General features: G+C 40.7%; 1 protein-coding gene across 1 annotated transcript in view; it reads right to left on the bottom strand.

The window, feature by feature from the left end:
- Positions 1-3,901: 3,901 nt before the first annotated feature.
- TUSC3 (tumor suppressor candidate 3) overlaps positions 3,902-17,718 on the bottom strand; it is a 232,139-nt gene continuing 218,322 nt past the window's right edge. Inside the window, exons 9-10 of the mRNA XM_066574657.1 lie at positions 12,796-12,886; positions 3,902-5,208 (exon numbers count right to left, since the gene is read on the bottom strand). Of these exons, the coding sequence (XP_066430754.1) occupies positions 5,193-5,208; positions 12,796-12,886 (107 nt within the window). The 3' untranslated portion in view covers positions 3,902-5,192. The remainder of the gene's footprint in view (positions 5,209-12,795; positions 12,887-17,718) is intronic.

Here is a 17,718-nt window from a genome sequence, read left to right as displayed (position 1 = left end):
TCCGCAAATCGTGCGAAAAAACGCCCGTCTGACTAAGGCCTAAAAGTGCAGTTTAGAGCGATCATTCTGGACTCCAAGGATTCAGATTTTTGCAACTGTGTTTAGTTCACAGAGGATAGCCTATAGTGTTATACAGATATCTATATACCTATCAAGCCCCATGAGCCCAACAATTGGCCCGAGTTTGCCTGATGCCATTGCTGCAGTCTGGAGCCAATACTGGATTGGCAAGTGCTGTAAGTATTTTATTTATTTTTTGTCAATGCCAAAGCACTGGTTTTCTGTGCTGTTAACAAGTTTATTGGTACAACAAAAAACCTAGAACTTTTTCTGAAAAAAAGACAAAACAAAACTGCTGAATGTTTTCATATTATACTTCTTTATAACACAACATAAAACACATTGCTGATCTTGGGATAGTTTCATCCGCAATGCTCAAGATTCTTACTCACCTTTTGTGTCAATCACACATAGTTTGTAAAGATTTTTTATTTCTCGGCAATTTTATCATCTGTCAGGTTCTGCCATTAAACTATAGATTTAGCAAAACATGTATTAAAAAATGGGAAGAAAATAGTGTTGGCTTTTCTGATACTATCTGAATGAAATAACACATTGTTATGAAGTCTGAAATGAAATGCAGAGGATTCTAAATCTGACATGGAATAAGGAGACATTTGTAAGCAACAGCATAAAATTGCTGCTCTGTCATCATTCTGAATAACATTTAGCTTTATACAACTATCACATTTATAATCTTTTATATGTTCGGCAAATGTATAAAAAAAGACATTCAGGTGATTGTTCCATATTTATGACACCATATTTATGCAGAAAATGGCAGGCTTTGGCCTTAGGATCAGCAGTACTGTAATATCTTTTACATTTTACTTATTGCTATCTTTAACTCTTTGAACTTAGACGTTGAACCAAAATCAAGACCCAGTGAATAGGTGATAAAAGTGTGATAGATGGGTCTCTCATCACTAATACTTGCACCAATCCTGAGAACGAGGGTCCCATGACCAGTTCTCCTTCTTACTGCGAGCTCATTACAACCCCTGTAGTAAGAAGACTCAATGGAGTGGCAGTTGCACATGTGTGGTGTTGCTGCATTAATCTTCAATGAGGCTGATGGAAATAGCCAAGTACAAATGCTTGGCTATCTCTTTGGTCCCTCTGAAATGAAGTGGCACAATACTTGTGCGAACACCGCTCGATTCAGTCTTCATGTCAGTGTGGGTGGGTGCAGCGTATCTGCAGTAAAAAAATATAGGATCCCCGCTCTTGGGATTGGTGGAGCTTCAGCGATAAGACCCCCGCCAATCAGACTTTTACAACCTATCCTGTGGATATATGAAAAAAGTCGATTTTGGTACAACCCCTTTAAAGGGTGGTTATCTCAGCATACTGTTGGAATATACGATCAATGTCTGATCAGCAAGGATAACAACACTGTGATATCTGCTAATCCTCACAACAAAGTAGCAGATACTTTTTTTTTCTAGAAGATGCATGGTCAGCAGAAGATGCATTGTAATCAACAGCTGAATAGAGGATCTTTGGAAACAGCTGAAAGGAACTAACAGGATCTGAAAATGTTTTTTTTCTAGTGTCACATCTAGAAAATGGGCATGCGATTACAGTAAGGTCCTTGCTGCTCCTGTTATGTACAAGAACTGCTGGAACCCTGTCTTCTTTACATCTTTTTGAATTATTTAACAAGTTATTATTTTATTTTGGGTTTGGCTGTGGTGGGTCACGAGGGAGTGTGGAGCTGTCATGGTGTGCATAAAAGGCGTGCACACGCAGCGTACAGGCATAGTTGTTACCATCGACTGCAGAGAGAAGCAAACATTGACTGCCATTTGGGTATTGTCTCAGGACCTCTGGCATGGCACAGTAACAAGAGTCAGTATCCATCCAGTGTGTCACTAAATGAAAGAGTGCAATGGATGCATTGCAGAGGAGATGAGTATCAAAGGTTCAAAGCCCAATGCTCCCTTGTGCCCTGCCATTGCCAGGTTGGTAATGCTGACAGCAAAATCATGGAAAGACAGGAGCTCGTCACAACTCTCTGAACTGAGTGATAGGTTGCCGGCAGAAATTACACCTCCATCTGCCATGAGGCCCACCTAGGTGCCCCTTTCACATGCCATTAACGTTGCCATACAATTGTAAAGCATGCAATGATATATTAGAATAATAAGCTAATGAAAATAGTGAGAAAATTGGATTGAAGTTACCATACAGTATATTGGAAGCCCCGGCATACTAAGTGCAGGTTGGCAAGATCACGTTGTACTGTAGCATGCTTACTCATTTGTCTTCACTTACAGTAGTTTCCTTGGCGGAGGAGGAAATGTGCAGTTGATCATTCAAAAGTCCAGAATGAAATGAGTGGGTGCTTAATATGTTAAAGATTGGGAAACATCAAAGGGATTGTCTGAGTTGTAAGAACTCTGGACAACGCCTTCCCCATCCATTAAAATAACAAAATGGTGATATATTCACCTCTCCCACACTCCTGCTGTATCCTGCGATGGCGCTTGGTCTCCTGCTTCAGTTCCTATTTACAGCTGCAGTCCCGCCCGGTTTATGGGACATTGCAAGCGCTGCAGCCAATGACAGAGCTCAGTGATCGATCACTGAGCACTGTTATTGGCTGCAGCCCCTGTGACATCCTGTAAACCGGGCGGGACTGCAGCTGTTAACAGAGATCGGTGTAGGGGGAAATGAGACATTGTGGGACACAGCGGGTGCACGGAGAGGTGAGTACATCACTATAGGTTATTGTAATGTATGGAGAAGGAGTTATCTAGAGTTGTTACAACTCAGACAACACATTTAAGGCATATGTTAACCTTTAAACACTATTTACAGTTTACCATAAATATAAATACATTTCATTACTTATAAAGACTGTAATCAGAGATGTTATGAAACATTTAACAAAATGGCTGAAGAAGTTGTCCAGTTTGTATAACCACATACTACCGCTAGTATGGGGAGAGGTGATCACTATTGAGATTGTTGGTCCAGGTACTAGGCAGCACATCTCCTTGTTTACATGGGAATATACACTGCCAATAGAGTTGAGCAAACATACTCTGCTGAGCTTGATGCTCGTTCGAGCATTAGCGTACTCGATGGTGCTCGTTACTCGAACGAGCATCAAGCCGTGTTCGACCCCGCCCCAGTTTTTGGCTCCTCACCGCTGTGACATTCCTGGTTTGGCCCCTCCCCGCCGCGACGCGCGTCAATGGCAAATTTTTTGTCTGGGAGGCAGGGGAGAGAAAGAGAGAGAGAGAGAGAGAGACACATGAACCTAGAAAAAAAAAAAAAGCTCGGCATCCGGTGTCCCACATACAGAAATGCTTGAGTCTCCCATTGTAGTCAATGGGGTTCGTTACTCAAGTAGAGCTCTCGAATTTTACGAAAAGCTCGACTCGAATAAAGCGGACCCGAGCATTTGGGTGCTCACTAGTGTTTGCTCATTCCCCAGTTGATCGTGGGCATATTCAGATGGGCGAAGATTCGACAAACAAACTTTCGAGCGAATGTTCATGCCCAATCACAGGCCATGTTGAAAGGGTCTTTAATGTTCCTTTATCTCAGTACTTACACAAATAAAATACATCCAGGTTCCATTATCTCATCTAATGCACCTTTTTGGTAATGCTGCATCCTTCTTCAAACCTGTTTATCTCACTGTCCCAAATCAACCCTCTCTGACTGGAGTGCATGGCACAAAAAGAAGTTAGCAGATAATATTAAGATCAACACTCATAAGTTTTCTGTTATAAATACTACTTTTGCTAATATTATGTAAAAAATGCAAAATACAAGTGAACTCACAAGCTGCAGTACATATTTTAATACAGAAACATAATATGACATAACAATAGAAAGATCTACCATTAATCTTATGCAATAAATAACGAAATCTGCACGGTAAGACTGTTCAGAAACTTGGAAACATTAAACCTTCAATCCTAATTTTAGAATTTATACATCGTACATTCTAGAATTAATAAATAAGGTCACACAGAAAGAAATGCATGTAACATACTAAACAGGTACATAAAACGATAAAAACACTGCCTTGTGTTATAGAACGCCTTCGGAAACTAAAAATCTGGACAGTGTTGTAACCCATTAGCATAAAAACTATTCTATTGAATAGATAAGCTTCTCAATTACACGTCGCAATGCAAACATATACTTTACTAAGCAAGACCTCAACACATCCTTGTCGTATGTTGCCCAACATGTACTATAATGGCTTGCATATCTTTTCAGCTCCAAAAAAATGGATGACCTATCCACAGGATAGGTTATCAATAGCTGATCGGTGTGGGTCTGCCGCTCGGGATAATGATCAGTTGTTCGCTGGGCCAGCTGTCACGCTGCGCAGAGCAGGAAACAGGTAACTCCGAAAATTACCTGCCATGGTACTGTAGGCTCCAATTTACGTCACCCCACCAATATGCTAATGATGACCTATGCTATGGATGCATACGTCTCTTTTTCCATTTCGCATCACACATCGAGATATGAAGAGTTAAAAGGTCAAGTTCAACGAGGACTTACCTTTACAACCTTTATATGTGCATATCCTATTTCTACTCTATTCACCCATCTATGGAGTATTTATGTCAGTTTTTAGTATTCTGTGTCAGCAAGGATGCTTTTTACTGTATTCGCATTATTGTGGTATGTACTCTTCTTTTGTATTACTTACAAAAAAAATGTCTTGATGGCAAAAATCGTGACAGAGAAGCATTTTCTTTTTTACTACGTGTTTAAATTATATATACTGTACATTTTTGCCATTATCCACAGTTTTGTCAGATCTAGCAAGATGACTGCGGTATACAGGTGATGCAAACACATACTTATATTATACGCTGGACCCCATTAAGGAAATAGAGCAATGCTGTAAACTTACTGCATTTAATACGATTCTCCACTACAAATGTAGATGTACAAGTATCAGTGTATACTATGGAAAAATCTAATTACTTTTTCATTAACCATAAAAATTCACCCACAAATTAAAACACCACAACAAAATCTAAAGTAAACAAGCAGCAAACGATGTGAGAATAATGAATATATACGCCATGTGTTCCAGCAGGAATACTTTGTCTTCAGCATAAACTGTGACATCTTGGGAGTAGTGGTATATTTCATTTAATTAAAAAACTGAAAAAGAAAAACAGAATACATTATGCGTGAATGCACTGATATTATTAATGTTATTAACTATATCACACTAATTAGATTACTATAGAATAACACTGTCATCAATTAATTAATTTGTTTCCTTAAAAGAAACTGAATACTTAAACATATTTTTCAGGAGTGTAACATTTTATTATTTATGCATTTCATGGCCGCAACATCAGAGACATGTTAGTTCGCAGCCATTACTTTCCCCTTTCACCGATCGACCTCTCACAGCTACTGTGTTCCCCCGAAAATAAGACCCTGTCTTATACTAATTTTTGCCCCAAAAGAGGCACTAGATCTTATTTTCAGAGAATATCTTATTCTCCTTATTAGACCTTAGTCCTCGGCCACTCGTACAACATCACTACCTGGTTACAGGATTCATAAATCCCGCCTCAAGGAGCAATGGCTATGATTGGTTCTTCAACCGCTGCTCAGCCAATCAAGAGCTCGATGAACCGATCATAGCCATCGCATTGGTTCATCCAGCGCTGCATTGATTGGCTGAGCAGCGCTCGAGAACCAATCAGAACCATCGCTTACTGGAGGTGGGATTTATGAATCTGGTAACCAGGATGTGATCATCTGTGGGTGGCCGAGGACTAGGAGAAGCGCGTTGGTGCTTCTGGGGTAATGATGTCGGAAATATTTTCTTGGCATATGCTGGGTCCTCTAATACCCGAGGCTGGATGCCATAATGAATTGCTGCAGTAGGCCAAAAAGCATGGTCCAAAGTGCTATTAGATGGGTATTGCTAATAAATAGGCCAATATATTTTATATGTTGGCCACTTTATTAATACTAGATTGACCTGCTGTTCGCTACACGAACATAAAAGGTTTCAAAAAATGGTTGTTGTGAATTTCTAAATCTGCTTGGTTAAGTGATTATTTAGAGTATCACTTTGTATTTGGAGCAGATGTCTACTATAAAAAGCCTACAAGTTTCTGTCTGTTTTCTATCTATCTCTCTATGCTTCTGTCTGTCTCTCTATTGCTCTCTGTCTCTATAGCTCTCTCTCTGTTTCTCTACGCTCGCTCTGTCACTCTATGCTCGTTCTCCCTCTGTCTCTCTATCGCTCTCCCTCTCTGTCTACGCTCGCTCTCTGTTTCTCTATCGCTCTCCCTCTGTCTCTCTAACGCTCTCCCTCTGTATCTCCATTGCTCTCTCTGTCTCTCCATCGCTTTCTCTGTCTCTCTATTGCTCTCTCTGTCTAACGCTCTCTGTCTCTCTATGCTCTCTCTTTCTGTTTCTCTGTCTCTCTATCTGTGTTGCTCTGTCTGTCTATCACTCTGTCTATCTCTCATTATCACTCTCTCTGTCACACACTCAGTCTCTCTATTGCTCTCTGTCTCTCTATCACTCTCTATGTTTCTCTCTGTCTTTCTATCACAATCTATCTCTGTCTCTATCACTCTTTGTCTTTCTATTGCTATCTCTCCCTGTTTCTACTGCTTCTTTCTCTATAACTCTTTTTTCGTCTCTCTATTGCTCTCTCTCACTGTCTGTCTCTCTATCGCTCTCTCTCTATTGCTTTCTGTCTCCCTATTGCTCTCTCTGTCTCTCTGGAGAGATAGAGCCTGAGATAGAGATCGAGGAGCTACCCTGCAGACAATACAGGTCCTGCTAGTTAGGAAATGCCCATGTGGCTGGTGGGCAGGGCCGTGGAGCAGCTTGTAATGGAGCCCGTGCAGCAACCGCCCCCCCAGTGCTCTGCTCCCTGCTGTCCGTGAAGAGTCACAGCTGTGTGGTGACCAGTGGGAGAGGGACAGCAGCTAAGTGGGTGAGTGGCAGGGGTTATTACTGCAGGCATTATATGGGCACCCTGGTGGTTGGGCAGTGTATGGTCAGCTTAGCAGTGTATGCTGTGTTGCTTAGCAATACTCCCCTCATTCCAGCGCACATGAAGCACAGCAGTGCACATCCATAGACTTAATATTGTAACTTTCACCTCGCCTGACAGGTCCCTGAATGCATTAAACTCACATTTGATGATTTTATGGCACTGGGAGCATGTGTATCATCTAATAACGCCAACATCATCCACTAAAGTTAATGCAAAGGGGTCAAAGTGTGGTGCAAGAAAAAGCATGTAGGCTTATTTATATTGGAATATATACACATAGTTAGGCATCACCCTGCTCTCCCTCTATCATGTGGCTTTACTTGCACTTTACTTCAGCACTGAGGGAGTGAATTCTTCCCTGGGCTCCTAACCCGGCTGTAAACTAATAAACCATTAGGCTCCTATTTAACTGGGCCAGAGAAGCTCTGCCTTGCCTGAGCTTTGGTCTTCATTTGTGTCTTGCTCCTAGCGAAGGTATCCTGCGTTTGAGTCTGTGCACCGACCCTTGGATTTGTTAATTGGATTTGCCTGAACTCTGATTGCCTCAACCCTCAGACTCGCGACCCGGATCTCGTTCAAACACCGCCAGCCCTGACATCGGTCAACATCCTGGATTTCGGCCTATCTCATAGTGCGTTGCTCCAGTGTCGCCGACCTCCATGGGTCAGCTGCCAACTACACTGGGACTACTCCAGAAGGTAGCAGCCTGGCCGATTCTCCGCAGCAAAAGGCCAGATCCCTGTACAAGGGTTAAAGGGTGAATACCGAGAACCGCCAGGATAACGCCCTCAGGTTTAGCCTAAAGCCAAACTGGGTAGTTTGCACAGTGGATCCACACCCGCTGGTCATAACACTCAAATATGGTGTATATATATATATATATATATATATATATATATATGGTCTATACATATATGTGTGTATATATATATATATATATATATATATATATATATATATATATATATATATATATATATATATATATGTATCTTCCCCTCGTGTTCTTGATTTCAGTAAGATGAGAGTTAAAGTACTGCTTTTGTGAACAAGCCTCAAAGGTGCCAGCAATATTCAGAGTACTTGAAGATAACACCAAAGAACTAATTTCCACATCTTAAAATTACATGTAAAACTATCAGAATAATTATCCATAGGCCTTTTAAACCTGTAAACCTGAATATGAAACTTAATTATGCATAGCAGTTGTGTACTCTGACACGTGTAAATGCAAATTGTATTCTTTAGTCTTCCAAGGCATTCCTGCACTTACATATTACAGTTTGTTTTTTTAGAAATTCTCTGTTCTGTTTAATTCTTTTCAACTGAATGAACATAGTTCATCTGAGAAGAATAACAAGTGCTATTTTCATCCGCTATAGCAAATCTGAATTTCACAATGTTGCTCCTCATATGACAATGGTGGTCTGCTTACCAAATCACAGAAACAGTACCCTTTGACTATTTATTAATATAATTGGAAAACTGCATAATATGAGGATAACCTGTCACCTGCCTACAGCACCATAAACTAAGTTACGGTGCGGTTAGGGGAGGTGACAAGAAGTCGGGTGATATATTTTTTATACTCATCCGCTCCCTGTTTCCTGCTGTGGAAGTACATGCTGCACACAAAAATCTGGTTCTTTTCAGAGTCCCGTGCACGCTCTCTCATACAAGTTAGTTACAATGGCTGCAATGCCCCGTCACATTCTACATGTGAAAACCTGGTTCATGCATGGCATGTACACTTTGTGATCTGTGACTAAGTCCATTTACACAGTTAATTTGGGTCAGTCCATACAAGCAATTACTAAAGATTTTCATGGCAATCAGATAACAGAGTGTTCATACAGCGTTTTTTCCTTACACTGAGGGATTCTGTCTGGGGGTTCCATCTCTGGTGCTGAAAATGGCATTATGATGGAACCCCAGAAAGCAATCAAACACAACCATTCACTGTCATTAGTGAACTGCACACCCCTTTGCTGACTGTTTGACAAGAGTTCTGTTTGTCTGCCTTATATTGGGAGTATAGAATAATCTAGTGAACTACACTATTATATACTCCGAATATAACAGAAATGAACAGAACCCTTGTCAAATGGATAGCAAAGTGGTGCCCGCTTCACCAACGAGGGTGAATAGTTCCGTTCATTTTCATTCCAGCATGCCGTGCCGATGCTGTTTTCGGCATCTTTGACAGAACCCCCAGATGGAAACCCACAGCATAATTAAAAATGTGGTGGAAATGCTCCCTAAAAGCGTGAATATGAAAGGTCTAACTATTGGATCTGCCAGCTAGGATGCACACTCTAAGGCTACAGAAAATAGGGCATATTATGTTACACTCTATTTAAATGATTTGGAGATGCATAAAAAGACAAGTATGCTCAAAAGAGGGACCATGTCTCACTGATGTGTCAGAATATCCAATATGTAGTCAGTAAAGTCTAATATGAGAATACCACTTTAATACATCCTGTTTAACGTGAACACTTCACAAGACCTCACATAACCTTTCGGAGGTGCTCAGACCCAGTTGTCTAGCCATCACAATTTGGCCCTTGTCAAAGTCACTCAGATCGTTACACCTTTTCTGCTTCCAATGCAAGTTTCAAGGTTTTCTAAGGCAGAGGAATCCAGTACAAATCAAAAAGTCATTCACTGAGTAGATTCCTAAAACTTAAAGGGGTTGTCCCGCGCCGAAACGGTTTTTTTTTTTTTCAATAGCCCCCCCGTTAGGCGCGAGACAAACCCGATGCAGGAATAAAAAAAAAAAAACGGCCAGTACTTACCCGAATCCCCGCGCTCCGGCGACTTCTTACTTACCTAAGTAAGATGGCCGCCGGGATCTTCACCCACGAGTGAGAGTGCCGATTCCAGCCTCCTGATTGGCTGGAATCGGCACACGTGACGGGGCGGAGCTACGAGGAGCCGCTCTCCGGCACGAGCGGCCCCATTCAGAAAGGAAGAAGACCAGACTGCGCAAGCACGTCTAATCGGGCGATTAGACGCTGAAAATTAGACGGCACCATGGAGACGAGGACGCTAGCAACGGAACAGGTAAGTGAATAACTTCTGTTTGGCTCATATTTAATGCACGATGTATATTACAAAGTGCATTAATATGGCCATACAGAAGTGTATACCCCCACTTTGTTTCGCGGGACAACCCCTTTAACTTTTATTATTTCAATAGCTAAAAAATTGTAGGGCTCCAAACACAATAAATAAATATACACAAACACCACGAATATCTAGATTCTACAAACACCAATTTGGTGTAGAAAACCAAACTTAGTTTCATTAAATTGATCCAGACAAGGAGTCTGACCTATGTGTACAGTTCCACCTCTAACGATGGGACTAGATGAGGAACATGTATTAATATATAAGATCTGCCAGTTACCCAAGGTCTTTAAGTAGCTGTTAACTGAGATTCTCTAACAACCCTACAAAGTAATATCCCTGGCTAAATCTCCAACTGGTCTGGTTCAAATAACCTACGCTTAGTGGTTCTATGTCTGGAGGTAATATATCAGAACCAACTAACAGAGCAGAAACCAAAGAAAATAAAAAAAGAGAAGTAGCAAAGTCCTCAGCCTTGTTTGGATCAGTTTAATGGAACATTAAGTTTGGTTCTCTACACCAACTTGGTGTTTGTAGAATCTGGGTATTTGTGGTGTTTGTATATATTTATTTATTGTGTTTGGAGACCTACACTTTTTGGCTATTGAAATATTAACCCTTTGCAATCCAATTTTGGATTCAGCGTTTCATAGGGGGCTCTCTTTTTCTGCCATTATACAATAGCACCATCTGCTGGCTAGAGCCAGTACTGCGGTATGGGACATGCTGGAGAGGCCCCCCGACAAAAGAGCAGCTAGTAATATACAGTAAGAATACCCTGCCGGACGTCTTCCGACATCGAAGCTGTACAGCCTTCAATCAGAATGTCTTCAGAAGTCAGACAGTGGATTGGAAAGGGTTAAAAGTTAAGCTTTAGGAATCTACTGAGTGAAGCTTCATGACCCGACTGTTCATTTGGTACCTAATATATTCATTCAATCCCTTAATAATGTTAGTCACTTCACCTGCCAGTGGTTTTATGTTATGGCTGATCAACATTTTATATTATGACAGCCTGGGGTTGATGTTAGAGCATGGGATCGCGATTTCTGGGGCAAGATGGTGGCATACGTATGAAATTCACTCTTAGACCATGGATTTCAGTTTAAAACACACAGCAAGCACTTCATATGACAGTGCACAAACTAATCCAGTACATAAAATAAAACATATTCCTGTCTGGCCACTGACTGCACACAGTATAGTCCCTCTCTAACAATCACTAGGTCTATTACCCACACAGTGCAGGTATATGTCTTTCCCAAACAAGAAGTAGCACCATAGGGGGCAAAATGTCACCGCAATGTGCTAAACTCTCATGGCCAAACTAGAGGAAGAATTGTTGTCTATTTGTGTGGTTAAACCTCTAACATACTCCTGGTACATTGATGATTTGCTCATAATCTGGACAGGCTCTGAGGATGAGATGCTGATCTTCCAACTATCAGGCTCACTGTCAACCACTCACAATCTCAGATATATTTCCAGGACCATATGCATAAAAAACAATACCATACAACTATCAATCTAATACAAACCTACAGACTGTCCAACATATTTAAGATGGAATATCTTTCATCTCTTCCACAGAAAGAAGGCCATCATCTAAGGTGTAACTCTGATACTTCTGGATTTGCTCAGACAATGAAGACAGAAAGCAACATCTGTCATCTCTGAGGAATACCTTTCTACAACAGGGATACCATCCACTGCTTATAGATGAGCAGATCTAGGGAGACACAAGGACCTAAGGAGTAATCTATTAGGATACAAAGAGAAGGAAAAAAACGGTGCTTTTCCATAGCATGCTATGGAAGATATTTGCTGTGGAACCCGGAAGCTGATGCCCGCTCCAGATTTTGCAATGCAAATCCGGTCTGGTGCAGCCAATCTAAGCCTGATGAAGGGGCATTAAGCAGCCTTGAAGGCTTGCATAAATAACTTTTCTGGTTATGGCCCATTTACATGGGATGATTAGCGCTCAGAATTGTTCAAATTCCTGCTCTCCCATGGGAATTTGAATGATAGTCATCCCATGTAAATGCATGCAGAAACTGAACGAGAATTGTTCAGTCATTCAGTTTCTGCATGCAGAAAACTGAAAGACGCGCTGTACTATGTAAACAGCAGACGTTCACTTCTGAATTACTGTCTGCTTACTGTAAATGGAGGCGGGTGGGAGAACAGGCTGTGAGTGGTACTCACTCATGTGTAACAGCACAGGAGTGAGTGTCACTGGGATGAGCTGCCAGGCATCGTTTGCCCAACAGTTTGTCCTGTGTAAATGGGCCATTAGCCAATAAACGTATTACCTTTATAATACGCGCGTAAAAAAAAGTGTGACCATGTCCATTGCCACCCATACGTTCTATCTTCTGTAGGTGTGATTTTTTTTTTGACGAACGCAGTACGAACGTTTTTACGCGCGTAAAAATGCCCGTGTGACTGAGCCCTTATATTATAGTATAAATACTAGTATTTATAGTATTTGTGTAACAATTCACAGCTGTAAAATTTGTTCAACACAAAGTAATCCAAACATATATTAAAGCTCACAAATTAAAGTGGACATTGAAACATACCTGTATGGATAACCATGGTATTTTGACCGGAAAATTGACAGGAGGAAACTGAAGAAGAAGACCACAAGGCCCAGTCCCACTAGACATATAACTAAAAAGAGAAAAAAGAAAAGAGTAAAATAGAATAATATTGGGGTACGTTCACTTGGTGGAATTGAGTGTGGATTTTCACGTGTGGATTCCGCATCTACTGCAGCGGCAAATCTCCGTGACTATTCTGTGGTGGATCCAACCCTGTCAATGGGCAAATTCGGTGTGTGGAACTTCTGGCATGTTTCCATGTGAAGTTGTGACATGTCACTTCCTCATATGGATTTGCTTATAAAAGTGTTGGAAATTCCACATCATGATTTTGCCACTGAGAGGGTAAAATTTGTGTATGGATCTACAGAATAGCTTCAGATGTTTGCTTGCAGGTTTAGATCCAATGTACACACACACACACACACACACATATTATAAATATATATATATATATATATATATAGTTCAGGTTTGAGGTATGCAATGCTGTCTATGGAATGTTTGTGTACATCTGATGGAAGTTACATATAATTAACATATTTTGTATATCTTGCTTGAATTTTGTCATAATATGCAACAATAGTCTCAAGAATAATAATGTGCCCCACCTAAATATATAGATTGCTTACGGTGGAAATAAAAAGGCTACACACCCCTGTTAAAATGACGTTTAAAAAAAAATATGACAAAAATGGATTATTTCAGATTTATTTCCATCTTCAATGTGACCCATTATCTGTTCAATTTCAATGAAGAAAAGAACTGAAATCTTTTCAGTGGAAAAAACCCCAAAATAACGTGCTTGCATAAATATGCACACCCTAATACTTTGTCGATGTACTCTGACTTTATGACAGCCTTTCAGTCTTTTTGGATAGGTGTCTATCAGCATGGCAAATCTTGACTTGCAATCGTTGCCCACACTTCCTTGCAAAAGCACTCCAAACCTGTCAGATTGTGAGTGCATCTCACGTGTAGCGCCCTCTTCTAGTCAACCCACAAATTCTCAATGAGATTCAGGTCTGGGCTCATAAAAGTGTTCCCAAACTTTGATCTTCTAGCGAAGCCATTCTTTTGTTGATTTGGAGGAATGCTTTGGGTCGTTATCGTATTGAAAGGTGAAAATTGCTCTTCATCATTTTAGCAGAGGCCTTTTGTGTCAAAATGGACTAATATTTGGGACTCTTCGGAATTCCCTCCAGTTTCAGCAACAGAAAAACGGCATCATAGCATAATGCTGCCTCCACCATCTTCACTGTGGGTATGGTATGGTATTCTTCTGGTGATGTGCAGTGTTGGCTTTGTGCCAAACATACCTTTTGGCATTATAGCCAAAAAGTTCAAACTTGGACATATGAGACCAGAACACATCCTCCCACATACTTTTGGCAGACTTGATGTAGATTTTGACAAAACATAGTCGGGCTTGGATGTTTTCCCCTGTTAGAAAAAGCTTCCATCTTGTAATCCTACCCCACAGCCCAGACATATGAAGAATATGGAAGATGGTTGTCACATGCACTACACAACCTGTAGCGTCTTACCGGCACTGGATAGGAGCCACGGGTCTAGTAGCCGAGCGGGACCAGAGAGTAGTCAGGAGGAAGCAGGTAGTCACGTTTGCAATACAAGGATGAGGCGGGAGGCATAGTTAGGTGGAAGCCAGGAGTCATTATTGGATAGTCTTGGCAGGAATAGCGGAGGAGCAGGTAATGTGGAGCTTAACTAAATGGTGCTGTGAAGCAGAATAATCACACAAGGAAGGAGTGGCAAAGCCAGGCTTTTATAGAGAGTCCCAATTAGCGCCAGGGCGGGACCAGGACAAAGAGGTAGAAACTAGATCAGGAGAAATACAGAGCAAGGCTGGCCTGGTGGAAACATCTACCGACTGGAATGCAGGAGGTTGCGAGTTTGAGCCCTGACACAACGAGTACTTGTCAGAAATTCCTGCCGCCGCCCAGCCCAATTTTCTTATCTTTTTATCAATTTTTGATGGACGTCTAGTTAAGGTAAGTTCACTGTTGTGCCAAATTTAATGAACATCTTGATGACCATCTTCACTGTGTTCCACGATATATGTAATGCCTTGGAAAATTTTTGGTCCCCTTCTTCTTACTAATACCTTTCTAGAATCACATCCCTTTGACATGTTATATGCTCTTCACAGACCATGTTTTTTGCTAAAAAATACAACTAAGAAAATGTCTGGAAAATCCTACTAGAAGAAATGAACTTTATATGGGGTAAATCAGAATCACTGTAGAGGCAGCTGTGTATCGAGTACTATCTAACATGAGTTTCAATGTAATTGGCTAATTCTGAACACAACTACATTCTCAAATATAAGAGGGTATTCATTAGATTAGGTTTGTTATTTTCATTTTTCCACCATAAGGCCGCGTTCACACGGACATATATGCAATTACATGCGGGACAAACACCGATTGCAATGGCTAATTTGTCTGATGAGTTGCAGTTGTATTCCTTTTCTAGCGGAGTTTCACACACATCTTGCGTATTGTTTTTCAATGGAATTGTACAGATAATGGGTCACTTTGAAGGTGGAAATAAATCTTAAATGATTCATCTTTGTCGAATTTTCTAACATGGTGAAAAAAAATATATATATGTCAAAATTAATGTGTAGAAATGCATCTCAGGATTAATGGTTTTCAGTTTGAATCTGAGGAAGTGGATTCTTACATTTGCAGGTTTCCAGTCTTGCTGATTGCTATCCCACTGTTATTGGGTGTAGACTGTTGACATGATAAAGCACACTGCCAGCTATAGTCAGTGGTTTGAGCTATGGCTGAACATTGCTCTACTTACAGTATTCCTATTTATAGTCTCACAATAGGCATAAGTAATTTAGCATTAAATGAAACATACATTGCAGCAGATTTCATATTTTCACATGGCATAAATACCTGGAGCTCTAAACACAACAGTCTATGACAGTATCTGATACGGTGTAAAATGGGATTACCTTCTTAATTCAAGTCACTGTATATGCTGGATTTAGTATGCTTCACAAAATTATGTTTGACTGAAAGGCTTAGCTAAAAGTAAGTGCTCCCATCTCCATAATAATGAAGTTAGTGTAGAAGATGTTGAAATGTCATTTCATAAACCTAACTGCTATGTGGCCTTTAGAACTAAGGTTATTCCTAATCCAGATTTGCAAATATCAGGACATGAATCTATGTAAATAAAATATAGGCTTTGGTTTCAGGTTCTACTCTTAGCCTTATTCAAAGACATATTCTGTTAGTTCTGCCAAATACAGAGTCGAGTCACATTATTATGACCACTAGATAATATCTGCAGTAGATGGGCTGGGGATGACTCAATAAGGCGCTGGTAGGTTGTATCAGGTATCGGGAACCATGATGATTGCAGTGCATCCCATAGTTGCTGGAGAGTGCGTAGGGGAGGATCCATAGAGTGAACATGGCGATTGAGGTGGTCCCACAGATACTCAATTGGGTTCAAATCTGGGGAATTAGGAAGCCAGGCTAGTACTTGGGAGTCTTGGCCGCGCTCTTCCAACCACTGTCGGACATTTCCAGCTGTGTGACATGTTGCATTATCTTACTGGAAGATCCCATCTGCCCCAGGGAACACAAACAGCATGTATGGATGTACATGATCTGCAAGGATGGATTCACAACCAAATCAGTTCAAAGTGCCTTCCACATGGATGAGTGGATGAGCCAGTGTTAGGATTGTTATTAAAGTGGGCCATTCAGCTCTCCTGACATGTCTATTTTAGTAAATACTTTATCATAAAATAACAATTCTGAAGAATATTTTCTTAGAACTCTGTATTGTGTGGTTCATCTGTTATTCCTCATGGAACGGTATGGATACATTGAAAACTAAGTGCTATTGACAAGATAAATGGTAATATCCTCTTGTAAATTTATTCACACATTTCCAGGATGAATAACAGAGGAATGGCACAGTGCAGAGTTCTCAGATGCTCTAGAATTATTATTATATTGGTTAAAAGGCAATAATAACTGGAAACAATAACAACTGACGGCAGCACAGTACCAGCTCTGAGTGTAACCATCACATGAAGAACTGTTGAGCTGGATTGGAGCATTTTCTTCAATAAAGTGCTGGTAATAGAGTGCCCGGTACTACTATCACACGATACAAGTAGAGCTACGCAAAGTAATCTAGAGTGCTTAAACTGAACAAAGGATGAATGACTGTATGAACAATCATTTGTCCCAAATATCGGCTTGTGTAAAAGACCAACTAAATGAGAAACGTTTTGAGGGGGCAGGCTGTGGCAGAGGGTAGGCTCCCACAAAACACTGTAAGAGGGGTGCAAGGCAGCAACTATTTTGGGCACGATTTGATCCTTGACAGATTTGTGGAGTATGACATGCTTCAAAGTTTGCAATAGAGGAACTCTGAAAGATCTGTAACAGTAGAGTGTTTGGTAACCCTAGTATGATTTGTAACCATGAAGCTTGTTGTCCCGCTCCATGTGTTGTAACCATACATTTGTATCACTGCTGTGTAAGAATACAAAATCATCTGTCGAAGAATATTCTGTGATCATAATGGAGAACTTACTAACTACACCTTACTGCTCACACACTCAACAGATAATATGATGATTGACAAGGTACCTTTTGAAGACTAGAGGCCCTTTTAGACACAACGATCTTCGCTCAAAAATTGGTCAAAGCCATCTTTTGAGAGATAATCGTTTTGTCTAACTGCACTGACATTGTGCAGTTTTCGTTAAGCCGTTGCTGATCTTTCAGCATGCTGCAAGATTAGCGATCAGTTATCGGGAGTTCACAGGGGGATACGCGGGGTATGAACAACACAGCAGTCCAGCTGTGTTCTTCATCCCCCGCTCGGAGCGCTCGGCTGTAT

Source organism: Eleutherodactylus coqui, chromosome 7 (genome assembly GCF_035609145.1).
Source record: "Eleutherodactylus coqui strain aEleCoq1 chromosome 7, aEleCoq1.hap1, whole genome shotgun sequence".
Lineage (NCBI taxonomy): Eukaryota > Metazoa > Chordata > Amphibia > Anura > Eleutherodactylidae > Eleutherodactylus > Eleutherodactylus coqui.
Note: the sequence above shows the minus strand (reverse complement) of the source record. Positions and strands in the feature narration are given on the sequence as shown.